At 47.3% G+C, this 16,605-nt stretch overlaps 1 protein-coding gene across 1 annotated transcript in view; it reads right to left on the bottom strand.

Moving 5' to 3' along the window:
* The window catches only part of LOC135819352 (uncharacterized), a 65,794-nt gene extending 49,927 nt beyond the window's left edge, over positions 1 to 15,867 (bottom strand). Inside the window, exons 1-3 of the mRNA XM_065332545.1 lie at positions 15,072 to 15,867; positions 11,413 to 11,649; positions 3,004 to 3,041 (exon numbers count right to left, since the gene is read on the bottom strand). Of these exons, the coding sequence (XP_065188617.1) occupies positions 3,004 to 3,041; positions 11,413 to 11,649; positions 15,072 to 15,606 (810 nt within the window). The 5' untranslated portion in view covers positions 15,607 to 15,867. The remainder of the gene's footprint in view (positions 1 to 3,003; positions 3,042 to 11,412; positions 11,650 to 15,071) is intronic.
* Between the last annotated feature and the right edge of the window lie 738 nt (positions 15,868 to 16,605).

Genomic DNA, 16,605 nt, shown 5'->3' with positions numbered 1-16,605 from the left:
GGGACCAGAGAGCACAAGACCGTGCAGAACGAATCGCTGAGGAGCTGGACAGTAAGAAGGAGATAGAAAAACTCCAGGCCGCGAGTGGTAGTGGCAGTAACGACGCGCAGAAGCGCCCCCACAAGTTGGACGTGCCAAAATACACCGACAAACAGGACATCCGGCGTTATTTCATAACATTTGAGGCTGTTGTTCAGCAAAATGGCTACGAAAAATCGACATGGTTGTTGGCCCTCCGTTCGGCTGCGATGGGGACAAGGCTTGAACCGGTGTTGGATCATGTCACAACTTATGAAAGCGCTAAAGTTCAAGTGACACGTAGTTTTGGCAAGACTGCCGAGAAGACGTGGTCCGAGCTCTTGTCTCTGCATCAGCAGACGGAGGACACGTTTTTCCGGTACGTAACCCATGTAGTGCAACTGGTGCAAGAGTGGGCATCGCTAACTGGAGGGCCGCAGGGCCAGAAGCAGAGCAGTGGGAACAGTGAGATGTTCATGGCAATCGTCCGCCAATTTGTGCTCCAGGGATGCTCGCTTGACCTCCGTGCGTACTTGCTGGAAAACAAGATCGGCGAGAAAACGTTTGAAGAGATCACGGAGCTGGGTACAGCGTATCAGGAGGCCCATGGTGTATCTGTATCTGACAAGAAGCCTGTGGCCTGGGAGTGCGAGGGTGCATCAGCACAGTGCTTCACGCTGTCCACTGCCGATGACGAGAACACGCTCCACAGCATGCCTGTTGCTCAGCGCCGCGAGTATGCGCAAACCAATGGCCTTTGCTATCGTTGCCTGCGGACAGGGCACAGCCGGGGAAGTTGTGCCAGTAGTGTTACTTGCAGCAAGTGTGGCAACAAACACCATACCCTGCTTCATGATGACAGTAGCAATGGTAGCAGTGATTTCAACAATGGCAGCGGCAGCAGCAGTGGCAGCAGCAACAGCCACAGCACCTCAGCAGCTACAGGCAATGCCCTCAGCGCCGTCTAGTGTTTGACAGCCGACACACTCTCCCTCTCACGTAGCGATGCAGTGTCAACTGCCACTCTGGAAGACATGGACGAGGCGCACCCCATTGAAGTGCATAGCAGCGACATTTGATCCGCTCGACTCGGTGTCACCGGCAGTATTGACAGGCAAGATCCTCCTGCAAGAGGCCTGGAAGGAACAAGGCAAGTGGGATGATCCGCTACCTTCTCTGCTCGCCCAGCGTATAGCGACAGGCAATGGTTGGACTTGTAAAACCTGCACTAGGTTTTGGTGGGGAGGATGTCGCTGATCTACACATTGATATTTGTTTGATATTTATTTATTTGTACCTTTGCAGCACTGCACAGTTTGTACGAGGACTTGGAGATTTATGCAGTGCATGTCTACAGCTTATTTGAATGCGTGCCTACTGCGCAGTACTAGTCCCTTGTATAGTACGCGAGTTGTAGTGCGGGTTAGCATACAGGTGTGAACGCTACGCACTTTTCATGCAAGCTACTTTTCTGCATTCTGTACTAAGTCTTGCTTTTATGCACGTGTCGCTGGCATACGCGATACGGGCCGGGTTTGTGTATTGGTTTTGAACCATGTGGTTCTTCTTTTCAGTTTAGTTGTTCTTTGGTTGCTCCGCGAGTTGTTGCTTTGGTTGGAGACAAAGATGGCTTTCCGTTTCAGTAATATAATGTAATGTAACTATAACTGATAGTATACTGTTGAGTGTTGGGATGCGTTGTAGCGTGCAGTACAGCTTGTGTATCGTCATGGCAGCGTGACATCATTGTTTTTCCCATATGCATGCGCGTGATCTACGCATTTCTTCTTTGGAGCGCTGTATGACACGTAGCTTTGCGTGCGCCAGTGTCTTCGTTGTTGAGAGTTCTTGAGAAGACGAGCAAGTTGTCGCCTGTTTCAGTTTCTGATGTGCGGTGGAAAGCGTCTCCACGCGTACAGCGCTTATACAGAGTGATATAGAACTTTCCTCGTACCATGTGATGGTCTGCAAAGCAATTTGCCCCACGCAAAACACTGACATCTTTGCAGTGAGCCCTCTGCGATTGGCGCACAAGGATCATGTCCGTCAGATGGCATTGCTTGTTGCAGGGTGGCACCACGTTCCTCGCTTGTACTCCGGCTTCTCGAACCAGGTGTTCATTACAGATAACTGATTGACCGCACACCACATGAGTAGACGTCTCCAAGCTTCGTTACGGAGACCAAGTCCATGGCCACCACATACACCTTACCATACATCATCTCCAGGGGACTGTACATCGCTATTTCCAATATTTTGCATTGAAATGACCGAACACAATCAATATATCCCTCTCTGGAACAGAATCCAATGTTCGCTGTAGGTCATCGTAGAACTGGGTTTTCACATCCAACCCTGGTTTACTTGTTGGTGCGTAAACATTCACAATAGTCATGAACAAATCCGAGCGCCGCGTCCAGCGTCGCGATGATGACTTTGTACCCGAGTCCTGTAGTTTATATCTCGCGGTGACGATTCGAGAGCTGACTGCACGCCATTCCCGACCCGCACGTACCCTCGCATCAGACATCGTACGACTCATCACAATTCCAACACCTTCGTTCCGAATAAATTTACTTCCGTTGTTTGGTAGAGGACGTCCCGAATGCACCATCGTGAATTCCCCAGTCGTCCAGACATCAGTCCCGAACCACTTCGTCTCCTGAATGGCAGCGACGCCGACAGAGAAGCGTTTCAGCTCGTCCACCAACAAATCAAGTCGACTGTACAGGACGAATTCAAATTCAAATTCTGGTATCTCCACTGTTCACACATACACATACACACACCTACATGTACATGGCAACTGGGAGAGAAGGGAAGTTGTGGAAGACATGCCAAATGTGGAGGGGGTAGGCTATCCAGCATAGAATGGCTGTGATGCCGATATTACATTATCCCACAATTGTGTATTTTCATTCGGCTCAATGGTACCCAGTTCAACATAGTAAGATTATGTTCTGACAATTTCACCTTACAACTCACCTCACGTTCTTGACTGAAATCCACAGATTGCCCGCGATCTACAAAAGCAAAAGCAAAAACACATCAGTCAGCTCCGGCGACTTCCTCGAACCTCCTGCAATACATTGTTCATTCTTGTTACATCACTACATATTCGTCACAAGAGTACACATATTATGACTTGGTCTACTAGTAGTATATCTGCAGCATGCGTGCAGCTGGTCATGGTACTTTCCCCTTTCCTTCTTGTAAATCTACGGCTTGCCCTTGGTGTTTGGACTAAGACTTTATCGATATGGATACATAAAAAATGGCGATGAAGAAGATGAAATGGTTTATTTACTTTAGTGTATTGCTGTTAGTGTAGTGCTGGCAAGTTAGTTGTTCAAGACAACATGCCCAAGTCAAGCTTGGAGCCGTTCGATGGCGGCGACTTCGCAGACTATCTGGAATGTTTAGAGTTTTCTTACCAGCCGGGCATCGTGGCTTCCAGAGCTTCTAAAGATGAGAACTTAGCTCCAGCGAAACGCCGTGCGGCATACTTAGTGTCTATGCTCTCGAAGGATGTGTAGCAGGGGCGTAGCAGCCGCTCTGGCTGGTCCGGCTTTTTCGCCCGACCACGACCGCCATAGTAAAACAATGCCAAAAGTGCCCAGAATGCAGGATTTTGCACCATAATTTAAAAAAATTCCCGCGGGCAGATCCCCCCGGACCCCCCCCCCCCTGGCCAGACCACCGCCAACGGCGGTGCTACGCGCCTGTGTAGGCCACTTTCAAGTCTCCATGTCTGCCTAATAAACTATCGAGCCTGACCTTCAGAGAAATGTCAGATATACTTACAAAATATTACAAAATCGAGACGAACAAAACAACTGGATCGTACCAATTTCGGCAGTGTGTCCAATCTGCTGGGGAACGTGTAATAGACTACTCCCAGCGTCTGAAACGAGCAATGAAATGTGAGTTTAGCGACCATCGCGATCGGGCTCTACAAGACCAGTTCATTGCTGGATTACGAGAATATAAAGGAAAACATTCTGACGTCCGCCCCTGATGCGATACCAGGTTTCACATCAATCGTAGACCTGGCTGAGCATCAGGAGTTTGCGGCGCGACTTGCAAGAGAACTGGCACCGACGACAAGTTCAAGCGCTGCTGAATCATCGGTCCACAAGGTATTCCAACATTGCAGACCAGCCAAACAAACTGCGAAGAGCAAAGACAAGTCCTCCAAGTGTTGCTACTGTTGTGGGTCAGATCTACGTTTAGCGGACAAATATCTACACAAATCATCGGAATGTGGATACTGCCACCGCCGTGGTCACCTGGAGCAAGTGTGTCTGAAGAAGACGAAACAAGTGCACCACATCGACGAGGACACCGACATATCTGTTTCAGGTGAGACTGCTTTAGTATGTGATCAGCCAGTACCGATGTATCGTATCAATTCAGGAAATGGTGAAACCCGACCCCCTCACATGGTTACTGCCATGATCAACGAGTCTCCCTTACCTGTCAAAATGGAAATAGACACAAGCAGTGCAGTCTCGATTGTCAATAAGAGAGATTTTGAGAAGCTGGGTACTACAATTGCTTCTCTATCTACACCTACGGTTAATTCCCGTAGCTATGCAGAAGACGTTACTTCAGTAACGTCTGGCACTAGCCAGGGTCCACACAGCTTTAATTTGGTATTTGTGTGTTTGTTTGTTTGTTTGTGTCACGCCTGGCGCTATCCCGTATCTGTCCCGTACCGTACCGTACCATCAAACACAGCTGGCCACATACAGCTGGCCGCAATATTCAAATAGAGCTTTCAAACGCAAGATCATAACGTGAAGCAATTTGGAAGAATGGGTATGAATGCGAAGTGTATGGGGGAATGCATGTAGGGCGATAGTGCGGGTTCAAATCCCAGGATATGCCTGAAAAAAAATAGGAGAATTGAAAAATTTATAACATCCCTATGCTTTTTTTGCCGTCATCAAGGCGGTAGACGGTGTCGTATTACCCTCGATTGTACCTGTCCCGTACCTATCCAGAACCGTACCGTACCATCAAAGACGGCTGGCCACAATGCATATTCAAATAGGGCTTTCAAATGCAAGATCATAACGTGAAGCAACTTGGAAGAATTAGTATGTATGCGAAGTGTATCGGGGTATGCATGCAGGGCGCGCGATAGTGCGGGTTCGAATCCCAGGTTATGTCTTAAAAAAAGGAATTTTTTTAAGAATTTATAACATCCCTATGCTTTTTTTGTCTAGATCATCACGGCAAAAAAGCATAGCGTAGGGCCCTGAGCTTCCAAGCTCTCTCGTTTGGTCAGTTTCTCGGGTAGTAGGATCCCATGCTTGGGCGAGAAACAAATGCCTGTTACAATCAATGGGTCTACTCATACCGTTTTGCTGCGAGTAGTTGATAATGCTAGTCCTTCTATTGTGGGAAGAGATATGCTCACTATGTTTCAACTAAATTGGCAAGAAATCCTCTCTGTGAAAGTTGAAGTAGAGCAAAAATAGGAGAGAATGAAGCTCCGTGCCGAAATCCTTGAGCAATCACGACCAGGAATTGTTTACGGATAGAATCGGGAAATTGAATACTCAAGTAAGAAGGTCACTTTGCGGGTAAAGGATGAGCCAGTGTACATGAAAGCTCATACCATTCCATTTGCAAAAAAAGAGAAGTACGAATTAGTTCTGGCAAGTTTGGAATCTCAGGGAATAATACGCAAGGTGAATGTCTCTAAATGGGCTTCACATACCGTGCCTGTGCAAAAGCCGGATGAGAGCATCTGGATCCGTGCCGATTACTCGCGCACAATCAATGCTAAATCGGAGCTCGAATCTTACCCTCTACAACGATTGATGAAATGTTCACAAAACTGATAAATGGTCGCAAGTTCACTAAGCTTGATGTAGCGCAGGCGTATCACCAGTTGGAGTTAGACCCCGAATCTCGGAAATTCACCTCCAATATCCACACACAAGGGTCTGTTCGAATATTCAAGATTGCCATTTGGCATTCACTTTGTTGTATCAATCTTTCAAGGTACAATGGAGGCCATTCTAGCTGACAGTCCCGGTTGCGTTCTCTCCCTAGAGGACAAACTTGCTTCGGGTAAAGACAACGAAGAGCACTTGGCGAATCTCAGATTGGTGAAGGATCGACTGAAACATGTCAGAATGAAGCTGAACCGCGCTGAATTTGAATTTATGCTTGACGAAGTTAACTATCTTGGACACACTTTCTCAGCAAATGACATTTCTCCCAGTGAATCCAAGATCAATTCTCTCTCGATTGCGAAATCTCCTACTTATGTGTCCGAGTTGCAGTCTTTCATTGGCACAGCAAATTATTTATGGCCGTTACGTGCGTCAATTTGCTAAGATCATGGCGCCATTCTACGCTTTGCTGAAAAGAGATACTGAATGGAAATGGGGCGAGCTGGAGCAATCTGCTTTCTCCAAAATCAAAGAGGTTCTATGTTCTGATACGGTACTTACTCACTATTCACCTAACAAAGCAGTTGTTCTACAAACAGACGCTTCTGGTGTAGGTCTAGGTGCAGTATTACTCCAGAAGAACAATGGAGTTCCGTCCAGTGGCTTATGCGTCCCGTGTACTCACACCCACAGAAAAGCGGTACTCTAATATCGAACGTGAATCCTTGGCTCTGGCTTTTCCGCCAATACCTTTTGGGCCGGGATTTCACCCTTCGAACCGATCACAAACCGCTGCTGAATTTATTCGGGCTTGAGAATGCTGTACCCATCCTTGTTTCTTCACGTTTAAAGAAATGGAAACTTGTTCTCTCTGCCTACCACTATTCGATGGAGTACGTACCAAGCAAAGATAACGTACTTGCTGATTTCATGTCTCGGAAACCAGCGTGCAATGATTCACTTACTCAGGAGGAGTTGGTTGAATCGAAGTCCTCCTCGTTGAGAGCGAAGCAGTTTTAGCTACAACCGTAGCTACTGAAACACGCAATGATTCTGTACTCAAACGCGTTCTACACTATACGCTAAATGGTTGGCCGCAGTCCGTTAGTGACCGCGGATTACTCCAGTACTACTCAAAGCGTTTGGAATTATCGGTGTCGGATGACATCCTTCTGTGGAACGACCGTGTGGTTATACCGGAGTCTCTCCGAGGCATACTATTGAACGATCTGTATTTCGAACATTCGGGCATTGTTAGAATGAAAAGAATGGCTCAACGTTACTTGTGGTGGCCTGGAGTAGATAAAGTCATCGAAGCTTTGGCTCACGAACGTATTCAATGCCAGGAAAGCGCTCGAAAGTCAGCCAAGTAGTATGGAAGTTGGTCTTGGCCTACTGGTCCATAGCAACGATTGCACTTGGATTTTGTGGGTCCTTTTATGGGTAAAAATGTGTTTGGTGCTGGCGACGCTTACTCACGCTATGTCGACGTACTACCCATGGATAAAGCAACATCGGCGACTACTATCAGTCGAGATTTTGCAATGTTTGGGCTCACCACCCATCTGATTAATGATAATGGCAGTCTGCTCACAAGTGCAGAGCTTTAAAACTAAAAGCAATTCTTGAAGTTAAATGGCATTCTTCACACATGCACAGCTCCCGGTCATGCAGCCGCAAACGAGTTGGCTGAACCTACTACGTGGGTTATTTTAAACAGAAAATGAAAGCAATGGGAGCGAATGGAGATTGGCAGAGCACTCTGCAAAGGTTGATGCTGACACAGCGAACTACTCCAATGGCAAATAGAAAGAGCCCAGCAGAAATGCTGTTTAATCGTCAACCGCGCACTCGGTTTGATTCGCTAAAGCGGAGTTACAAAGACTTTGTTCAGAAATTTGATACCGATTTGGCAAACAACCCCGAATTCAAATCAGGTCAAGCTGTGTTTGCTGTAAATTCTGGTGCACATGGTGCTACATGGTTGCCTGCTACTATGGTGTCTGTCATGAGTCCCCTGAATTACCAGGTTCAAGTTGGCGATACAGTCTGGAAACGGCACAGAAACCAGCTACGAGTGCGTTCAGTTCCGTTGTCTGAGCTGGCAACAGTGCGGTCAGAATCACTGCTACTTCACGCCTCTGCTGCATCAGACACAGCACAGCACTGTACTGCAGACAAGTCTCCTGTCATCAGTGAAGGATCTGCAGCACAGCAAACAGCTGCAACCAACTCGTCTGGTGGTCAACGTACGGATCAACCAGAGCTATTGCAACAACAGCTACCAACTGCTCAGTGTTCAACGTCCCAAGATGAGTCAACGTTGGACATTCCATCGATACCCCCCCCCCCCCCCCCCCCCCGAGCAGATGCAACCATCGTCACAAGAGCAGTGTGTTAGTCAACCTACAAGCACAACACGCTCAGGCCGTCGGGTAGTAATACCTCATCGCTTTCGTGAGTAAACAATTCGAGTAATTAGGAATGATGCAGAACTGCCATTCTCGTCTCCAAAAAATAGATTGCTCATTTTTCATTGTACATACTGTATAGCAGGAAATTTTCGGACGGGAATATTTTCGGACAAAGCCGAATTTCGATCTTTCGTACGAATTTTATTTACGTACAGTACTGCATGCTAAATTCACGTGTTCGCATGCAGCACGCGCGTGCCAAGGCGCATTGCATGCGTGTTATGGCTAGCTAGCTGTACTATGAATTGCACTGCGCCACTACGGGTACGCTCTAGTCCTGAACGGGAGCCGGTTCATGATGTTATCATCAAGAGTAGATAAACAAGAGTGTGCAACTCCAGATCTCCCCCCCCCCCCCCCCCGCGGCGGAATTTTTTGTTGACGTCACCTTTTTTCAGAAAAACGTGCATTTTTGCTGCAGAGCAGTGTGAGAGCACGTGCTTGGCACCGACCTTGTCATGTAAAGCCCGGCCAAGTGCACGAGGCAAAACTTTCCAAAAGACTCGCAGCGCGTGCGTCGTCGAAAAGATTACGTCAACAAAAAATTCCGCCGTGGGTCAACTCATCCAGAAGTTGCACACTGTTGTTTATCTACTCTTGATATCATGTATAGTGTACATAATTTCACATGAACACATTTTACTACGGAATTAGCCCAAATCCCACATGAACATGAAGATGAGAGGAGATACTAGACCGCTATGAAGTACACAAACACACAAGACACAGAGTTTGGAGCTATGCGGGTGCTGGCTGCGAATGAGGCAATGTGGCTCAACATGGAGCACGAGAAAGAGAGGGAGGGAAAGAGAGAGAGAGAGAGAGAGAGAGAGAGAGAGAGAGAGAGAGAGGGAGGGAGGGAGGGTAGGAGGGAGGGAGAGAGAGAGAGAGAGAGAGAGAGAGAGTGAGGGAAAGAGAGAGAGACAAAGAGACAGAGAGAGAGAGAGAGGGGGGGGGGGGGGGGGGCTCAACATAGAGCGCGAGAGATTGAGTGGCTCAACATGGAGCGTGTGGCTCAACATAGAGCACCGAGTGGTTGAATGAGTTAAACCATTGCCGTTAAGAGTTGTGCTAGCACCCAGTATTAATCGTGAAAAGTGGACCGGTAGTGGAAGTTCTGGTAAAAAATAATGGTAAGGGTGGGATGGCGGGAAAAGTATTCAGAAGCCAACCACTTCTGCTGAGCAAGAACAGCCAGAAAACAACAATAGAACAGTTGGAGCTCTCCAAACTGGTGTGATATACAGTGTGTGTTCGATCGTTGAGCTGTAAGTGCGACCCACAGCTGGGACAGGCACACAGTCCTGTGTACCTTATACTTGCATGCTGTACCATGGGAGTAGGAACCGGTCCGGCAGGCCCGCCGGTCGCCGGACCAATAATTTTCGAATTTTTTTTTTTTTTACATTTCAACCTTGTTGATGGCTTGTCGACTCTTGTACAGGCACCATGTTTTACATCGACAATGCGGTGTACATGTATCATCAGCATGCATATTCTTATTTCTTATATTATTCTGTAGCATTAAAATATGGCCTTTTAGGCCCAATTTTCAAAAAAAATCCCGGGGGACGACCCCCCCGACCCCCCCTCTCACAATTTCGCCGCATCAATATTAAACTGCTTCCTATGCCCCTGTGTACTGAGCAGTGTAAGTGCAATCCAAAGCCAGGACAGGTGCACGGGCCGGTGTACCTTATACTTTCATGCAGCACGTGGAACGCAGACAGGCGCATCAGGTGGCATATTGGGTGCCCCAATCAGTGCAGCGTGTGCAGACGTGCACGAGCAGTGCATGAGCCATGTGCATGTATGTAGATGCCCAAAGACAAACGGACATGGCCAAGTATAAGGAACACGGGGAAAAGTAGCAGTGAGAGTCTGTGCATGTGATGAGCGCTAACAAGGGTGAACTGCATTAACCCCACATTAATTTTATTACAAAAGAGGCCGTGTACGAAATCGTAGGAAAAAAATTCCATCCGAAAATTACCTGCTGATAGAGCCCTTTCAAGGTTGTACCAGCGGTCGCTTTTTGGGGTCACGTGCGAGAAATTTTGAATCGCTGGTGAACAGGCGAAGCCCAGTTCATGTTCTTTTTGTGTATGGGAATGGATGCGTGGAGGTGAAAGAAGCAGAGAACGGCGCTCCACTTGATGTACGACACTCGTGTTGAGTCCGAGCAGTTGCCAGGAAGCCCTTCCATGGCTTGGGCGAAAAAGAACAAGCTTCAGAATCGCTCCAAGTGCTGGTGGAGACAAACCTGCCACATTTCATATACTTTTCAATGCATGTTGACATGCGACCTGTTCACCGCAAACTCGGGGTGATCGCCGGAGCGGTGGCGAGATAGGCGTCCTTGAAAACTCTCTATACAGTAGTTAAATTGTGTATTCAGGTTCGTTGACATGGTCTAGGTATATCTTCTGCTAGTGTCATGTCATGATTCAATTTTGCATGCTACATTTGGTGTATGCGGATTTGTACAGTGTTTTCCAACAAATTTTCTCTCTATGTCTGCATTTCTTCTGCATTTCTCTGTCGTACATATTACGATGATCATTTTGCTACCTTCTTCTCTGTTTTCTTTTAAAGGGGACATTGTTACGTCACTACATATTCGTCACAAGAGTACACATTATTATGACTTGATCTACTATTACTATATCTGGAGCATGCGTACAGCTGGTCATGGTTTCTTTTCCCATTCCTTGTAAATTGTGACGAAGTAGTGAAATTTTCATTTTTGGCGGTCCTTTCCCTTAGCCTGCAACCCTGTGATTTTCAATCCTGGTCTTAAAAGTTAAAACCCTCACAACCATGCATGCTTGCATTCACACAGTTTCATCCTGATTATTTTCAGAACACCTGATGCTGTAAAGTGACTTTAGAATAGCAGGCCATGAAGAGGAATAGCCCGAGGTCAAATGCAAGACTAGCAACAGACACAGGACGGATAAACAGACCGCAATCCATCTTGAGAGAGGCATGCAGCAAAGAACCACTCTCACCTTGTGTTTGACGAGACGCTGTGGTTGGCTGCTCTTGCGCAACACGCCGCAGATCAACAGCGGACGCAGGTACAGTACCAATTGCACCATATTCGGAGTGTGCATGATAGACACCATATCCGGCAGGACCCGTGACAGTCACCATATCTCCACGAGACACATCAAGATAATCTGCGTGTGCATCATCGCTATACACATTTTCAAGAATGCGGCAGCGGACTGGAAACTCCACTTGAGCTGGAGACAATGAAACACAGAAAACACAGAGAACAGAGAAGTATTGAAGAAATGATGCATTTGCTGTCAATACACCCTTCCCTTTTAGTCACCCTGTTGTACATGCTGCTTCGTCGTCACAATCATTTGGCGCCCAACGCAGGGCTCAAGCCCACGGCCCTGAGATTAAGAGTCTCGTGTTCTACGGATGATCTAATGTCCGCTCTCACGGACCGTGCCAATAGCAAGCAAACAGCTAAGAACGAGAGAGTACATTCTGAAGTGTGTCTCGCAAGACCACATGACGAATGACGAAGTTTGCGCTTCCCCGATTCTGAGTGATTAACAATTGAATGAATCAACGACTGCTGTCAGAAGCACACAACGGGAATGCCGGACCTTCTACTCAACAAATTCGAAAGAAAATGCCACTCCCTTCTCAGCGCACATTGCTTCGGGGAATTCACCACTGACCGCTTGAGTTTGAGTAGGTTAATAAGGTTTGCGCTCCGAGAGCACTGTATTATGTTCTTCAGGCAAAACCATCACTAGGGTTACGAAATCACAACAACGCTCTGTATCCAGCGCAACACACACCTGGCGAGCACCAGGCAGTGGCGTGAGTCAGGGTCGCACATGGAGTTCTGAAGACAGATGCTGAGGGCCGTAGACAATTCGCAAAGCAGTCACTTCCGATCATCTAGTACCGCGCCCGCGGGAGAGACAACAGTACGAACTGTGCTCACCTGCAGTATTGAGTTTGTCGAGTGTTAGTTAGTCGGAAGGAAGCGCAAGCGTTAACGCTAGGAGCAGCCCGAGACCCTCAAAATTATTGCCAAAGTTGCAACATTTCAGTTCGTATTGTCCCTCGCTCGGGCGTGTGCCTAGATGATCGGAAGTGACAGCTTTGCGAATGGTCAATGACCCTCAGCATTTGTCTTCAGAACTCCGAGTGCGACCCTAACTCACACTGCTGGTGCTCGCGAGGTGTTTGTTGCCCTGGAAACGAAGCATCGCTACAACTTGTTCTCTGCAGTGATGTCTTGGCTCAAAGAACACAAAATGTATTAGGCTACTCATGCTCAACTCATGAGGGGTGTATTCCCGGAAACACTGTGTATTCGGCAGGGAGTGGTGCTTTATTGCAGTTTTGCCGAGTGGAAGGTCCAGCATTCTTCTCCTTTGCTCCTGAAGGCAATCGTTAATTCCTTCAAGTGTCAGTCAGTCCGCAGAAAACGCGAGCTCCAACGTTAGAAGCAGTTACCATCTGGGCCTATACCTATGGAGCATCTCAGCTTCCCCGGACCACTTGAAGACCATTCGACTCAGCACCCCGAAGACTACAACGTTACTGGTGAAAATTTGATTTTAGGGTTAACTTCCCCTTTAAGAAAATGGACAATCGTCAAAGAAGTGCTTCGCTTGGCATTGCAAATGGCCACCGGAAACTCAAACCCTGGACAATCAGCACAAGTAGTTTCGACATGGATGTGGCATCAAAGTCTACGAGAACTGGATGAGCCAGACAATTTGAAGGCAGACTCGTACCAAGTCAATTTACATGGTGGATGGTACAAACTAGGAACATTAGAGTGACTACACCACCACCACAATAAGCCCATTGCGCAATGACGTAATTTGTACCATAAACACCCCACACAGCCACCTGGGCATGGTCGTCTGGGGTGTTGAACAGTGCATTCCTGATCCCAGTGTACTCACATGCATTACTCATACCTTCCATATTTGGCAATGCGCAATAGGCTTATAGCTGATGCCGTGATGGTATGTGTAGCAGACAAATGCAACGTTTACACGCTACTCAACTTCCCCGTTTCTGAAGTTCTTCGTCAGGCGAAATAGCACGTCATCGTACATTTCAGACCAGCGGGAAGAAGATGACGACGTCCACTAATTTAGTATCTGTGCACACGAATGTGCTGTGTGTGTGTGACTTTGTGTGTCAGCTATGACATCAAACCCTTTGGTTCCATGCCTACCGTGTAGGTCAGAACTATCCTGCGAAGTTTGAATGACGTAGGTAGAACGATCGCGCCGCGAACCATACCTTTTGAAATTCTGTTAGTAGTATACCTTCCACCATTGAAATTTCAAATTTCTTGCTGAGAGGGGTAGCTTGTAACCTCGATATGGCTTGTTCCAGGCATGCTGTGAAGCGAAACCCTGTTGAAGTAGTGGCGGGGATCCGCCTTGCAACTGCTACAACAAAAAATGATTCGATCTGAGTAAGCGTGAGACCGCGAATCTCCGTTGAATATTGAGGATTTCAAGCCTTTTCACGACGAAGATGGAGTTCTTTTTGGAGATGGACGTCGCGGCCAAGGACATGGTTTCCGACTTCTGGCGTGTGCAAATTTTTCCTAAGTTTGTGGTATTTTTATTACTATGCTTGTATCCTCATTGTTTCACTCCAAGTGCATAAATCCTATTGTAGTTTCATCATTCTCTTTAGTCACGAATTCCATTGATAATTGTGACAAGAAAACGTTCTGGAATACATTATTCGTCCCCATGGTTGTGATATGGGTGCGCATTTAGTAATATTCATTGCATTAATAATAACTATTAGGATGACCCAAAGGCAAATCTCCTATCGAGGGGTTCACCGCATTAAATGGTTGTGGTATGACAAAGCAAAGAGGCAACCATTGTGTGTGTGTGCGTGGGGGGGGGGGGGGGTTGAACTATGCACAGTGAAGGGATACGTGTATGTACATGACCAATATACATGTCTTAAAGTAATGTACGACCATCTCTCCGCCGACTGCGATGCACGTTCCACATTGTACTGCACTGAAAAGCTTTTGCAGGAGCTACGCGAGACTGAGGGGTGCCAGAGGCGCTTATCCAACATAACCGCATGCATCGTAGATGATACAGCCACTGACACAACTCATTATATTGCTGTCGGGCCACAAAGAACTGAGCGTTGAAGAATGAACAGGTTGTCACCAAGCACAGCTTACCAATTCCGTACATACACTGTGATTCAACAGCACATAGACTCAAGTAAAAATATATACAGTCGACTCAACTTATATCTATAACAAAACTCGTCTTATAGCGAATTTCGTGATAATAGGGAACCACTGTCCATGTCCCTGTTTGAACCCATACCATATTGACCTTTTGTAACGAACTGTTTTCGTTACAAACGAACCAATTGTCATGATTGTGCTATTTGTATGGTGTCGGTGCATTTCTGACTTTTCTGGTATAACAAACTTCCGCTATATTAAAGGAACTAATTCTCCTGCCCAATGGTGTTCGTTATATCAGGAGTTGACTGAGATAGTACATGTAATACGAACAGCCTAGGCCTCCATTGCGCTGATCAAGCAATGATTTGTTTTATGAGGGAAGCATGCACTCAAGTGAACACCACTACATGTAATTACAGCTACATGTACCTGTCGACTGACCTGGTCCTCCTGGGTGCGTGTTGTGCATGTCACGTGCGCACGACTCGGCGGGATCACCTGCTGCACCAACAGCAGCAGCAGCGGATGAGTCATGGGACTGTGAACATGTACCAGGGCAATCACCCGGTTCCTGAAATCCTCTTCCACTCGCTCCAGCAGCACCAGCAGCACCAGCAGTACCTCCACTGGCTCCAGCATTCGCAGCACCACCATCAAAGCTTCCAGACAACGCACCCTCATGGCTTCCATCTGGGCTCATCGAGGCAGTCAGGTTGCTCCCAGGCACGGAACGCAGCACAAGCTCACAATTATTCGCTGCCACGAAACGAGTACCAGCTTCCGAGCGCACTCCTTGCACATTCATCTTCCACCAACCCGGTCCAAGGCCGAGTTTCTGTCCCTGCTCCGACTTGGCTGTGTACTTCTTGAACACAACCATTTCTCCCTGGCGCACACCTAAATACTTCTGTCCTCTCGGTGGCTCGATGGTCATTTTAATCCTGAACACATCACCAGGGCTGGGTTTGTAGGCCATGGCGGTCCACGACACCAATCAGGAATCGAAATCTCTCGCTGCTACAGTACTATGAAACAAACTCTGCACGTCAGTGCAGTCGCTGAGTTCAGGACATGGTCAGCGTCCAATGCTGCTCACCTAAGCAGCGCCGCCGCACCCAGGGCACGGTAGGTCTACTACTAGTCTCAGGATGTGGGGGACTGGGGGGACGAATCTGTACTGTGTCCTCTTGAAGTCGGGAAAACGAAGATCACTAAAAAGGATTCTTTCCACAACACGTGAGAGAAACCTTTCAACAGCAGATTAGAAAAGGCCAGCAAGAAAATATTAATTCCAGACATCCGATTCCGAGAGCATGCAACGGAGTCATGATGTCGAGCATGCACTGCCGGGTATACCTGGACCGGTAGACCATGGGCATGGTAGACCATGAATCATGATAACTGAGTGGCTGGCGGTCATCATGGTCATTGAATCGATTCGGAATCCACATGGCATATGGGGTGATGTGAATAGCGCGATTCGCGCGCATAATTTTTTCCTTTTTTTCTGCGCATAATCGAACGCAGTGAGTCTGGCTCTGCCAACCGCGGAAGGTTGTAGTAAGGTCATGCACTGTTTCCGAACACAGTGTCCTCCACCTTGTACGTGTGTGTTTCATGCTGTCAATCTAACGTAACAGTAACAATATTATTATTATTATTATTATTATTTTGTGCTTGTTCGCGTAGACATCAGCATGGCCTGCACGCAAATTCTGGCCTTCAAACGTCAGAGTTCGAGAATGGCGCTTCAAGGCTGACAGTGTAGCAACAGGTCGAGCTGCAGAGGAGCACTAAAATGTTCTGTTTAAATCCTCACGCAGCCCCTTTTCATCCCTTACCCTCATGCAACTATCTCTCAGCCATGAGATATTTGCCCCACTGCAAATCTCCTACAGCATGAATTATTACAAGTAACCTCAAAATAGGATTCCTAAATGTTTGCCATCTTCTCAATAAAACGCATGAAAGTGAA

This window comes from Sycon ciliatum, chromosome 6 (assembly GCF_964019385.1).
Source record: "Sycon ciliatum chromosome 6, ocSycCili1.1, whole genome shotgun sequence".
Lineage (NCBI taxonomy): Eukaryota > Metazoa > Porifera > Calcarea > Leucosolenida > Sycettidae > Sycon > Sycon ciliatum.
The sequence above is the reverse complement of the archived record's forward strand: the minus strand, read 5'-3'. Positions and strand labels throughout refer to the sequence as shown.